Source organism: Echinops telfairi, unplaced genomic scaffold, assembly GCF_000313985.2.
Source record: "Echinops telfairi isolate 266 unplaced genomic scaffold, ASM31398v2 ScPeMD7_443;HRSCAF=831, whole genome shotgun sequence".
Lineage (NCBI taxonomy): Eukaryota > Metazoa > Chordata > Mammalia > Afrosoricida > Tenrecidae > Echinops > Echinops telfairi.
The window spans coordinates 36201938-36216134 of NW_022104341.1; the positions used below are offsets into that span (position 1 = coordinate 36201938).

The window sequence follows — 14197 nt, forward strand, 5'->3', positions numbered from 1 at the left end:
ATAACAGTTGTATGAGCTCCTAATAAAATTAAAATATATATATATATATATATATATATAATTCAATCTGTATCAGGCCCCTGGCAGGGTTCACTATGACTCTTCCAAGTCTCCCACCCCAAGGCTTCAAGCCACATTTCCCCTGTTCTAGTTACAATGACAAATACAAGTTTTAAAATTTTGGTCTGTTCGTGTTTTGCCAGCTATGGTAGGGCAGGTTCAAAGCCCTGCATTAAAAGGCAAGTAGGAGTTGCCTGTAATAGGAAATTGACAACGAAGGGACTGCCTGTAGAACTTAATGTATAAATCCTAAAAGTTCAAAGCACACAGGTTTCCTTTATAGTCAATACTTTTAAAATCATCTACTAGAGTACATAGGTTCCCAAACTTACTTGGCCTACCACCTCCACCTGCTTTTCAGAAAGAATTTCACCGAGTCTGTCAATGAAACACTTGTACTACATACAGCCTGGAATCCCGGGAGTGTAGGTAGATGCTTTTGCAGCCCACCCTAAGCACGCCAGTGCGCCACCAAGGGGTGGTCCAAGGGGTGGTATCGCCCATTTGGGGAAACACTGTACTAGTAATTTCAAATAGCACATACCTTATGGACCCATTCATACTCTCCATATTTAGAATCGAACGTTCCTTTCTGAAGAGATCGTAATTTTAAGGTAAAACGTGGTCCAAGCTCCTGAATTCCCACTTTCTTTTCACTTTTGAATATGTACCTTCAAAGTTAAAATACAGGAGTTGAAGAAAAGAGGGTGATGAACCCAAATTTATTTTCATCTATAAAACACTTTATATTAGAAAACAGGTTCGTGACCTCCTCTCTGGGGGACAGACAACCGAAAAGTGGGTGAAGAGAGACGTCGGACAGGGCAAGATATGACAAAATAACAATTTATAAATTATCAAGGGCTCATGAGGGTCGGGGAAGCGGGGAGGGAGGGGAAAAATGAGGACCTAATGTCGGGGGGTTTTAATGGTGAGAAAATGTGAGGGCAATGAATGTACAAATGCGCTGTACACAATTGATGTGTGTATGGATTGTGATAAGAGTTGTATGAGCCCCTAATAAAATGATAAAAAAAAACAGGTTCGTGCTGAAAAGGTGTTTCATATTTGAAGTCATAGTCCAAAGAATTAAAGCACTCCCTCACCTGTGAAATCTGAAAAAGATGTAATCCCGTTGGTTGTGGAATGTGGCAACCTGCCGTCCAGTAAACTGAGGGTCATGAGGAAAGAGAGATGCAAACATACGCCCAATAGAATGACCTAGTCGGGTTGTAAAATTATTCAGAATGACTTCAGGTACGTGTTCTGTAGGGTCCTTGCCTCTTCTCTAGAAAAATGAAAGAAATCTCAAAAGCCAAGAAGTACACCTCGCGCTCCAATTGTCACGAATTAGAATTGACATTTGTAAAGTTTTAACAAGCTACCACAGATTGTTTATCAAGCATGAATTGATATATGCCTAAGATTGATACTATTATAAAAAGTACCAAAAAGAAACTCCTACTAGAAAACCAGTATTTTGTAGTAATGAAGGCTATCGCCTAACACCATCTAATCACAATCTCACAAGAAAAGTGTTTATAGAACTGCTTTGACCAGGGTAAGCACCATTGTATCGGATACAACATATACTGCTGTTTTAAGTGTTACTGGAGTTTTCCATCACAAAGCAAAAGGCTCTCCCTTTCAAAATACAGTTGATAGTGAAATGTTTGATAAGAAAAAGGGCTAATGCCATCAAGGAACGTTATGAAACTTACCTTAATTTCTTTACGCAGACGAACACTACTCATTTTAAAATGAGCAGTTGGACCATGTGGCAAGTGACTCAAAATAAGTCCATCTGTTTGTAAAGTTAAGAACACACTGATATGCTTTAAATCAAATCTTAAATTATCCAAAATAACCAGTTCTCTGTATGCTCCCAAACCAGTTGCTGCAAATTGCAACCCTTGTGTATCAAGGTATAACAAAGTTCCATAAAAACTTAACGGCTGATTTCCTGGATAAGGATAACCAGGGTCTTTCTTCCAAGGATGCACCTTAGTAGATTGGAACTTCCAACCTTATGGTCAGCAGCCAAGCATAGGACTTCCTTAGGCCACCTAAGGCCTCCCTGTATGCCCAATTGGTGGGTACATGCTAACCCTGAGTTAACTGAAATTTTCTTACTCTCCCACCCAAACCTAAATCTTTCCCAAAAATGTTGTTAGGTGCCATGAAATTAGCTTCAACCATACTGACGCTATGCACAACAGAATGAAACACCGTGCCATCTTTACAATTGTTTCCATGCCTGAGCCCTTCGATGCAGCCACTGTGTCAGTACATCTCGTTGAGGGTCTTCTTTTTCACTCTCCTTCCATTAAACATGATGCCCTTCTCCAAAGGCTGGTCTTTCCTGACAATATGTCCAAAGTCTGCTATCCTTGCCTCTAAGGAGCCCTCTGGTCTTACTTCTTCTAATAGATTGGTTGGTCCTTTCAGCAGTCCATGGTACTTTCAATATTCTTTTCCAGCACCACAATTCAAAGGCCTCTATCTATTCTACTAGTCTTCTTTATTCAACGTCCAACTTTCACATGCATATGATGCAATGGAGAACACCATAGCTTAGGTCAGGTACACCTTAGTCCTCAAAGTTAACATTGGTGCTCTTCAATACCTTAAAAAGGTCTTGTGCAGCAGACCAAATTTGTCCCAAAAAATAAATTAACCTCAAGTAGTTCTACTTTTTCTCTTTTTAAGAAGCGTAAAATGCTTGTTATCACCCTAACAGTATAATGTTGGGCATTCAAATAAAAAAACACAAAACACTCCACTGCCATCAGTGGATACCCACCCTATAAGACTGGGTGGAAGTGCCTCTTTGAGTTTCTAAGACTCTATCAGAGTAGAAAGTCATCATTCTTCCATGGAGCAGCTGGTGGCTTTGAACTGCTAACCATGGGGTTAGTAGACAAATGGTGGTACGGCCCCATATAAAGCAGGAAAAAAAAAAATCTCCATGTTTTGTATCAGGAATCACAAGACAGGATGAGACTCTAGAATAACTTTAGTCATGCACAGACTTTAGCATTATGTTCAGACTTATAACCCCAAAATGCACATTTTTATATGTTATGTGTGGTCTGGATCTGCAGTCACCCCTAAGTATTACCCCAGAAGACTTGAGACTCCTACCCAAGCTCTCTTCCTGAAGATTAGTGTTTCTCAAGAGACAAACTCTTCCTCTTGGGATTACTATACCACAAATTAAAAACCACCAACTAATTAATAGCTATTTACTATCTACAGAGAATTATGCTACACTAAAAATGAAATCCAACACATCTACCTACAATCAGCAGGGTTAGGAGCCCAAGGGCAATGCAGCAAATGCACATCCCTCAAGTCTTTGCACAACAATCTTACTTTTTCCTGCAAATGTTCTTTGTTGCTGTTGTCATTGCTAGGTTCCATCCAGTCTGTTCCAATGATCTGTGCCATCCTAACATCTCAAGCATAGCTTACCAATAATCAATTTTGGGCTATTGTTCAGTGCCATGACAATCAGGCAGAAATTCTAACAATGGACAATTTAAATATGTTTATAGAACATTTTACACTTACATTGTTTCACCTGATCATCGCAAGAATTGAACTTTAAATGGCATTAGTATGAAGACTGTTTAAAGTCAGTATGTGCACAATGAATTTTACAAACCCAAAGTGGTCAAAAACATCAACACCCTTCCATTCATCCACACAAACTGCTGCATTTAATTGTATCTTCAACTTGCCCCTCCTGCCAAATCCAATTGATTTTTTCCTGTATAAGGTCTTTCACTTCTACGGTCACTGTTGTACCCTCGAAACTACTGTTTTAGTTGAACTCCTTGGGCTTTGACACTATTATTCAATAAGCTGGTGGTCCAAACTCCTCTCACCACTGCCAAGTCCATCTTCTCATACAGTCTGTCAGTCAAGCCTGGATGAAGGCCTTGGTTCTATATGTAATGTGCTACATGCCACAGCTTTTCGTGTGCCAAGCGGAAGGGAAAAGCAAACTGAGGGAGCATTAGAACCTTGATAGCTGTAGCTAATTTCATACTTTCTCATGAGACTTAGCTACACAATAAAGACACTGATAAAGAATAAAGACTTCCCTATAAGACCACATGTTACTGGATGGCTGACTTTATCTCTGCATCTTTTACTGAGCATTAAACAATGCCTTGCACATATAATGCGCTCAATAAATGTTTGCTGAAAGAAGGAAAAACGAATTTATAGAATTTTGGGGGGGTGAGATAGTTTATTGTGCCAGCCTGGCCAATAAACACAAGTGGGATTAACTGAAGGGCAGAGAGACAAATGGCTTGGTAAGCTTCAACCTTCTTGTCTGTCGCTCTTTGATCATCGGACCAGTGTGCGGCTGCCTTGCTTGTTCAGTGTCTCAATTTACAGGCTATACTACCTGTGGGACGCCTAGCCTGTGAACAGTGTCGCTGTAAGTTGAGGTCCCTTTAAGACATCTCTGGAGCTGGGGACTGGTGGTTGGTGACCTCCCTTGTGATTGGCTGCTGTGTTGATATAGCCTAGCTCTCTCTATATAAAGAGGAAGACCTGGCAGTAGACTAGACTTGAAGGACTGCTAGTGCCTCACAACTCTCTCTCAGGGGACTGAGTTGCACTGAGCCATTTGTACTGCTTTATAATTTAACTGTTCATTTCCTGTATTATAGATCTATCTGTATATAATTTAACAGTTCATTTCTTGTGTTATATATCTAATTATCTTTATAAATAAATATATTAAGTTATCAGCAATTTGGTTTTATTTCTCTAGAGAACCCTGTCTAACACAGGGGGAAAGCAAAAAACCAGACCAACCAACCTGAACCACTGCCACTGAATCACTTCCCACCCAAAGTGACCCTATATAGAGTTGCATAATTTTGGGCTATAAAAATGATGTTGACTAGGGTGGAGGGAGGGTGGGGTGCAAAAGGAGAACCCATTACAAGGATCTATATATAACCTCCTCCCTGGGGGATGGACAACAGAAAAGGGGATGAAGGGAGACATTGGACAGTGTAAGATATGACAAAATAATAATAATTTATAAATTATCAAGAGTTCATGAGGGAGGAGGGAGGGGGGGCGGGGGGAGAGGGGAAAAATGAGAAGCTGATACCAAGGGCTCAAGTAGAAAGAAATGTTTTGTGAATGATGATGGCAACATATGTACAAATGTGCTTGACATAATGGAAGTAGGTATGGACTGTGTTAAGAGTTGTACGAGCCCCCAATAAAATGATTTTTTAAAAATTATGTTGACTGTTACAAGGAATATAGTCTTTACAAATTCTGCATTCTTTTAAATATATTTTAAAGGAGAAAGAAAAACTTCCTAAAAAAAACCCACAAAGGATACTTGGTGTTTTCCGGTCTTCATTAATAACAATCAGATCTGTGAACTCTCTTGAGATGCACTGAGGGATAATTTTTTTCAGAGCCAGACCTCTTCTGTAATAAACATGTGAGTTTGGAATAACCGTGGAGAGCTGTTCACCGAGTCGTACTGTTCTCTGGAACACAAAATGACAGCAATTCTCAAAGGTAAAAAGAATAATAAAATCTTAAGTGACATTATAAAGGTAGGAGTACTCGTTATTAAACAAGCGCCATCAAGGTGAATCCAGCTCCTGTAGAACCCTCGTGTAGAATCAAAGCACAATAGTGCTACAGAGGGTTTCCACAGGTGAATTTTGGGTGGTGGATCTCCAGCTCTCTCTAAGTGGACCTGAATCTTCAATCTTTATGTTAGCCAACAAGTGAATTAACCATCTGCATCACCCAGAACTCCACTGATTACTGGAAGACAGTATTAAAAGAGAACAAGGCTGGGAAAAGGATGAAGTCTAAATAGTGGTTTATCTTTTTATCAAAGGCAGATGATGCTTCAGCAGTAGTTCTCAACTAAATGCCATTTGGCCCTCCTTGACAATGTAAGGAGATATTTTGTGTGGCTGTCAATGGATGGATGCTACTAGTATTTAGTGGGTAAGATAGGGATGTTGCTGAACATTCTACGATGCATACGACAGTCTCCCACAACGAAGAGTTATCCAGGGAGAAATGTAATAATACTGTGGTTGAGAAAGTTTATCATGAAGAATTATGCTTAGTGAATCTACAACACAATTCTAGAAGTAACATTATTCAACTTACTCATAAGCATTAGCTAAAATAACTAAGTAATGATCCAACTTTTCTGGACAGAGTTTTCAAGACAAAATAATATAGCAAATTAATAAACTATTAATCAAAATGTTTACCCCATGAGGTCTGTCTGATGTGGTAATAAGAATCTTGGGAGAAGTTTGTCTATTGAAATAGGAAGCAAATTCATCTGTAGCTTCATCGTAAGCAACCTGAGGAAAAATAAAGTAACACTGAACAAATAAACAATATACTGAGCAAAAATGTTAAGAGGTTCAGTAAGACTCTTTGTCACTGACTGCCTAGCTAGTGGAGCATTTAAAGAAGGCCCAGGAGGGAAAACCATTAAAGGTGACACTAAGAGGTTGGGTGACTTCCCCTCTGCAAAAACAAGCATAGATATGGACCAAATATTCTCCATATTAGGACATATACGACGACAGAGTCCTGGTGGCACAGCAGCTTAAGCACTGAGCTGCTGACAGGTCAGCAGTTTGAACCCACCAGCCACTCCATGGGAAAAGAAGCTGTCTGCTCCAATCAAGGTTTACAGCCTTGGAAAATCTCCTGAGCGGTTCCACTCCGTCTTCCAGGGTTCACTCTGAGTCAGAATAGGCTGGATAGCAGTGGAGTTGGGTTTTTTTTTGGTTTGCACATATATTAACTTTTGACCCAACAATTTCAACTTCTGACCACTCACTTTTAGTAATTTGCCTTGAAGATACAGCTCCCATAATATGAAAATATCACACATAAAGTTAGATATCGTGGCATTATTAGTTTAGTACACTGATGATCTCAAGTCCCTAAGACAGATGTCAATACATCACAGGCGCTCATTGCTGGAAGACTAACTGACTAAATGAATGAATAAATGGCAATGTCAGCAGATGCATGAAAGGCAGCGGACAATTTTCTGAAAGTAGACACAAAAACAAAATTAAGAGGTAGAAATCTAATTATCTAATAATTAGCAAATCAATAAATATTGGTATGCTTGTAAAATGAAGTAGTACAAACCCAAGTTTCCTCAACAAAAATTTTAAAAACTTAACAAGTTTAAAAATCTTGAATACTTCACGGCACTGTCAAAGTACACAAAGTGTAACATTATCTTGAAATGTAAGCATTTTTGAGGAAATAACAAACTCCCACATCAAATGTTATTAAATATCAGAGTATAACAAATACTACCTAAAATCTCTAATATGTGCGATGCAGTGAACTAGTTAATATGGGCCTTCTAGCCATATCCATTCTATGATATATTGCAAGTCCTAGCCTCTACACCTCTGGTTATAGTCCCATTTTAGAGTTCTATGTTATTTTAATGAGGCAGGATTAAAGTGCAATGTATTGTGAGTTTGCCTTATTAGAGTATAACTCAAGTAATCACCTTTAGTTTCCTTGGGGGAGGACAGTGTTCTGCCAATTAATCATCATCCTTGACATTTGTGTTAAACAAGAATTGATTTCCTGTTCTAATCTGTTCCCTTATTAGGCAAACTTCCAGCTTCCTCCTTCATTAAGAAAAGCAGGCGGCGGTGTCACAGAAATTGAGACAGATCTGACCGGTTTAACATGCACAGTAGAGACCCAACTATCCTTAACCTGACCTCACTTCAACAGGAGGAAAACACATGTTCGTAATGCCTTAGAAATGAGGAAAATGCCATCTCTGTGACCCTCTCTCCTCTCAACTAGGATGTGTAGAAAGCTTGTGCTTGTGCTGAATCATGGTGAAAAATGCCAATCAGATGCCAGTTCTACCCTAGAAGACTCTAATAACAGCCATCCTGGTGACACAAGTGCTTTGATCAGTCACAAACTTACTTGACTTTCAGCCATTTTTATCTCTACAGCCACCCTGAGCACGACCTAGGAGGTTGTGGAAACACTGGCAAAACACATTCTCTTGCTCTGGATCCTGAAACTGGATCAGCTCCATCTGACCTCCAGCTCTGGGGACTTGAGCCAGTGGTCTATTGTGTGACCCAATTATCAGCTTCCACAACAAGGTGAGCCATTTCTTTGATTTGTGAGCTCTGTGAAGCAATGCAGCAAAGTACAGAACCCTAAGGCATAAGCTAGAACACTAAGGGTCACATAGTAGTTGATATCAGAAACAATGGGAGTGATGCAGCATTTTGGAAAGGACGGACATTTGGGATATCTTAACCTCTATCCCAAATGGACATGACAAGGGGCAAAATGGCTGCGCAAAACCGCTTGAAAGTGTTCAAGGGCATGGATGTCACTTTGAAGACTAAGGTACGCATAACTCATTCCACGGTATGTTTAATAGGCTCATATGCATGTGAAAATTGGATAATGAATAAGGAAGACTGGAGACGAACTGATGCATCTGAAGTATGGTGCTGTCTGAAATTACCCAAGAGCTGCCGTAAGAATGAATAAACCAGTCTGGAGGAAGGCAGTACAGCCAAAATGCTCTTTAGAGGTCAGGATGGTGAAACTTGGTCTCACACCCTTTGGACCTGTGATGATGAGCCCCGTCCCTGGGAAAAGATAGCCTGGTAAGGCGGAGGTTCAGAGAGAGCACGGGGCAGCCTCGTGAGCAGGACCGACTCGGGGACTGCGACAACAGGCTCACACCTCCCCACTCTGAGTCTTGCGCAGGCTCGGGCAGTGCCTCATCGTGGTGTACGCAGGGTCACAGCTGACTGGAGAAACTGACAACAAAAACAGCAACCTACCTTGTGTTGATCCTTCTAAAAGAAATCATTCTTGAAAGATGAGAAATGCTTTTCAAATGATGTAAAATACCTTAACTAGAAGTAATATTCAGAGATTCAATGACATAAATACAAGCTATCTAAGAATTCAGGTGGCACAATGGTTACACACCGGGCTGTGATCAGAAAGGTCAGCAGTTTGGTAACACCAGCCACTCCTTGGGAAACAGGGCTTTCTATTCCCATAAAGAGTTAGTATCAGAAACTCACAGAGCCCTGTCCTATAGGGTCACTATGAGTTAGCATCAACTCGATGGCCGTGAGCGTGGCATATTACAATCAATATCTGGAAAAGAAATGATTTTTACATTTTTCTATATTATTGACAAATACAACTCAGAAGTAATACACAGTAAATAATATGCCAACATCATATTGAAACCACTCCATTATACAATTTTACCAGCACTTAAAACAGTAATCAAGCGAGGCTATCCAAATATATTTGAGACTTCCAATATTACCTCTTCATCATTAGGGTCTACTATGGTTTCATCATATACTCGCTGGTTGTCAATGGTCTTAGGTACAGGTTTTGGTGGAGCCTAAACAAAAGAAAAGGTATTAAATTTTAGCAGAATTAATACTTTTACATTACTGTTGGAGAAAAATAACAAATTTACAAATACTAAAAAATTCACTCTATTCCTTATTTTGTTCAACTCCCTGATACAACAATACTAAAGACACTAAATGAAAAGCTTTTTAACTCACCAAGCAGAGAATCACATTAAAAGAATTGTTTACATTGAAACAAATAGAAGTAGCAAAAAGAGGTAGGGATAAAAATAACCTTCCACCTAATTCAGGAAGGATAAACCCCTCAGGAACAGTAATGGGAGTAGCAATAATATCATGAGGGCAGGGCGATGGTCAGGGAGGGGGAAGAATTATAAAGTGGAACCCATCACAAAGTTGGATATATCCCCACCCCCCATCCTAAGGGGGCAGATAACTGAAATGTGGATGAAGAGAGACAAGGGACAGTGTAAGATATAAAAAACAATAAAAATATATAATTGATCAAGGACACATGAGGGTGGGATGGAGGGGTGGGGGGGAGAAGAGCTTATACCAAGGGCTTAAGCAGAAAATGTTTCGGAAATGACAATGGCAACATATATACAAATATGCTTGATACAACTGAAGTATAGAGTGTTGTAAGAGCTGTAAGAGCCCTCAATAAAATGACTTAAAAAAATAATAATAATCTTCCAAGGAGATAAATATAAAAGGGTAAGAAAAAAATAAGGAAAAACTACAAAGTACACACAAAGGGGCTTCAAAAACTCATGTAAAAATTTCATTATTTTTCTGTCTCAATTTTCCATGGTAATTTTAAAGTAAAGGCCCCTAATATATGTCTGTGGCTTTGATCCAATTCTTCCAGAATGCCATTCAGAAACAAATCAAAATAGCTACAAATTAGCTTCTAGTCATTATAGTCTGGGATATTTATGGTAAGGTGAGAAAGCGAAAAGAAAGGAATTTATACAAAAAAATATGTATATCACTATTCAAAATGGAAATAAAAAGCTAATAATGTCAATGTCCAACAGGGTAATGACTAAGCAATACGGCATTTCAATGTGATAGCATATACTATTAGAATCGAGAAACATGGACATACTGTACAAAGATAAAGGAATTATATGTTAAGTGAGAGCAATAACATAGAAGTATAGCTATCTCTACAACTAAATAAAAATACACATAATAGCAGAGATATTTTTTAAAGCATATGAAATATTAGGACTCTATTTTTTAATACTCTAACACAGATTACTTTATACACAATTTTTTTTAAAGGGGTCAGTCTTAGAAAGTCACCTCTGGTTTAAAAAAAAAAGAGAAGACTATTTTCAAATGCTGATCAGACTAATAATTGAAAGTTAAAGACTAAAGTGTTTGCTGTATTAAATTTTGCAAGTCAAAACAGTCTAATAGTGATAATTTCATATTAAGAAAATGGATGAGTGCTTCATTTGCACAGTCATTTAAAATGCGTTCCATTCTTCAAAGATGTTTATCTTTACTTAGTATTTCTTAGGCTATGAGAGGAATAATTACAATAGTATGTTTTAATACAAGGAGGTACCCTCCAGAAAAACCGGGGGAAAAGCTCTGCTAGGCGGAGCTTTCGTACTATGCATTTTCCCTGCCAGGCAAGCAAGGAGCATGGAGCAACTCGCTGTGAGTCAGCACACTCAGGGGCACTGCCTGCAAGATTCTCTCTGGTCACAGTGAATTTTTCCTAAAAGCAGTTTCACTTGAACCTCATTGTTTTTTTTTCTTTTGATAGCTGATTTAAGAGAACAGTGTGTGGCTGTGAAATTTGGTTTCCCATTCGGGAAATATGTCCCAGAAACTGTTGTTGTGATGTTGAACAGCTTACAAGGACAGTGCTATGGGAAAAACTCAAGAATACGAGTGGTTTTCTAGCTTCAAAAAAGGAAAATGTCAATTGGTGACAAACCTCGTTCTGGATGTCTGCCAACTTCCCAAGTGGATGAAAATGTCGACAAAATTCAAGCACGTTGTGCTCAAAGACTGACCACGGACCACTGAAGAGATGGGGAAGCTCTCTGGACTATCTGGAGCTTGGTCAGTGAACTTTAATGGAAGGTTTGGGGATGAGAAGGGCCTCTGCGAAATCGGTGCCTCAGGTTCTGACCGACCAGGAAAAGAACGTCGAGTGGAAGCATGCCGAACAACTCCAAAGTGACCCAGACTTTTTCCCCCCAAGGTCATTACTGGTGATGAGATATGGTGCTACTCTTACCACCCTGAAAGCAAACATCAATCAAACCCGTGGAAGACGCCATCATCACTTCGGCCCCCAAAAGCTTGTCAAGTGAAATCAAAGATCAAGGCGGTGCTCACTTGTTTTTTTGATGTGGGGGGATAGTGCATTTGGAGTTCATTCCACGAGGTCAGAACGCTTAATCTAGCTTTCTATTAACAGGTTCCGAAAAGGTTGCTTAACAGTGTGAACAAAGAAAGTCTGATTTGTGGCAGACAGGGGACTGCCACATGACAATGCACCTGCTCACACAGCCATTTCAGTGCACCAGTTTTTGGCAAAAAACAGCATGCCTCTATTGCCCCTTACACCTTACTTGAACTCCCTCCATGTAACCTCTTTTTGTTTCATGCAAAGGGACATGAAAGGACAGCCATTAGACAACACAGAAGAGTTGAAAAAAAACAAACAAGGGAGATGCTGTCAGCTATCTAAACAGATGAGTTTGAAAAATGTTTCCAAGAATAGAATTGCAGATTTGACAAATGCATTAAGTGTAATGGAGAGTCTTTTGAAGGTGATAAGGTTGTTTTGCAAAAACATTTAAATACACATAGCTTTGGGGGGAAATCTTCCATTGTGCGGGGGAGTCTCCCCACCCCCATAGCTTAAGTACAAACCAGAACCTACGAGTAGCTATAAATAAAATTTAACTCCCCCCAAAATAGCCTCCAGACTATAAGGAGCAGCTCCCGGAATTCCCCCAGGAGGGAGATAGTCATATAAAGTAAGGTGACCAGACGTCCCGATTTTTAACAATTTTTCCCGTGTCCCGCGATGTTTTTAAAAAGTCCCGATTTTTGGAAAGAATGCACAACAAGCTATGGTATACAGTTGTCGGCTGCCATGTGGCTAGTTCGCCAGGATATGAGTTTTATCCATGGTGTCCCGCTTTACCAATGTTAAAATCTGGTCACCTTACCATAAAGGTCAGTGGACAGACCTGGAATTATGTGTTTTTCTTTCTTTTTTTTAATCTTTGGTTTGGTCTATGCCATTGTTGGTTTGCCTACTTACATACGACAGAATTGGGAAGAAAGCTCAAGGAGAAAACAAAGGGACCCACTCTGGGACTTGGGGGAAGACGGGGGTGAAGCACACACCACAGACAGGGGAACTAATAATCAACAAGGAGGATATAGAGATCCTGGGGGTGTTGGAGCAACAGCAATCTAGCTTAGAGGAATGACTATGAGGCAGAAGTAGGGCGAGTGTGATGGTGGGGCAGAAGGTAAAAGGAAACAGGAATGATCTAGGAAGCAAAGCTATGGATAGAGGTATAAGCATAGGTGTGTCCATATATAAATATATTAACCATAAAAATAGAGGTACTGGCCTATGTACATATATTTATATGGCAATACACTGAGGTAGTGGATGAACTTCGAGCCTCTGTTCATGCCCTTCCTCAATACAAGAATGCTGTATTCTAACAAACTGTCATTCTGTGATGCTCACCCTCCCAGGCACAATCATTGAAGACAAAATGGGTGCATAAACAAATGTAGTGAAAAAGTGGATGGTGCCCGGCTACTAAAAGATATAGCATCTGGGGTCTTAAAGGTTTGAAGTGAAACAAGCAGCCATCCAGCAGAGAAACAAGCCCACACGGAAGTAGCACATCAGCCTGTGCAATCATGAGGTATCATCGGGACCAGAAGACCCATAACTAACAAACAAAAAAAACCATGAAAAAAACATATTGTTGAGAACAAGGGGGGTCGGAGCAGAGACCCAAAGCCCATCTGTAGATAATGTTACATCTCCCCACAGAGGGGTCACAGGGGAGGGATGAGTCAACCAGGACGCAGTAAAGCACCGATGAAACACTCAATATTCCTCTGGTTCCTTGAGGCTTCCTCACCCATTATCACAACTCCAGTGCTGCTTCTCACTTCGGACTAGACTGGAGCATGTACACAGGTACAGATAAGAGGTAAGAGCTCATGACACATGGAATCCAGAAACAGGAATGGGAACAGTGATGGGGGGCGGGGGGACTGATTTTAATGATGGACACATAACCATACACTTACCTCCAAGGGGGAGAACACCCAGAAACCATGGGGGAAGGGAGACAGCAGTCAGTATGATATATGCAAATAATACTAACTTATAATCGATCAAGGGCTCATGAGTATGGGAGAGGGAGTAGGAAAAAAGAAGAGCTGATGCCAAGGGCTCAATAGAAAGTAATTGTCTAGAAAAGAATGATGGCAGTATATGTACAAATATGCCTGATACAATTGATATATGGATTGTAATAAGTTTTAAGAGCTCCCAATAAAATCTTTTTTTCTTTATACTTTTTTTTAAAAAACATTTTATTAGGGGCTCATACAACTGTTATCGCAATCCATACACACATCAATTGTGTAAAGCGCATTTGTACATCATTCTCAAAACATTT

The 14197-nt window shown here is 39.8% G+C and overlaps 1 protein-coding gene across 1 annotated transcript in view; it reads right to left on the reverse strand.

Moving 5' to 3' along the window:
* Positions 1-14197, reverse strand: part of RPF1 (ribosome production factor 1 homolog) — a 22742-nt gene that overhangs the window by 4565 nt on the left and 3980 nt on the right. The window contains exons 3-8 of the mRNA XM_004699292.2: positions 9449-9529; positions 6345-6440; positions 5441-5594; positions 1782-1864; positions 1167-1348; positions 605-731 (exon numbers count right to left, since the gene is read on the reverse strand). Coding sequence (XP_004699349.1) covers positions 605-731; positions 1167-1348; positions 1782-1864; positions 5441-5594; positions 6345-6440; positions 9449-9529 — 723 coding nt within the window. The remainder of the gene's footprint in view (positions 1-604; positions 732-1166; positions 1349-1781; positions 1865-5440; positions 5595-6344; positions 6441-9448; positions 9530-14197) is intronic.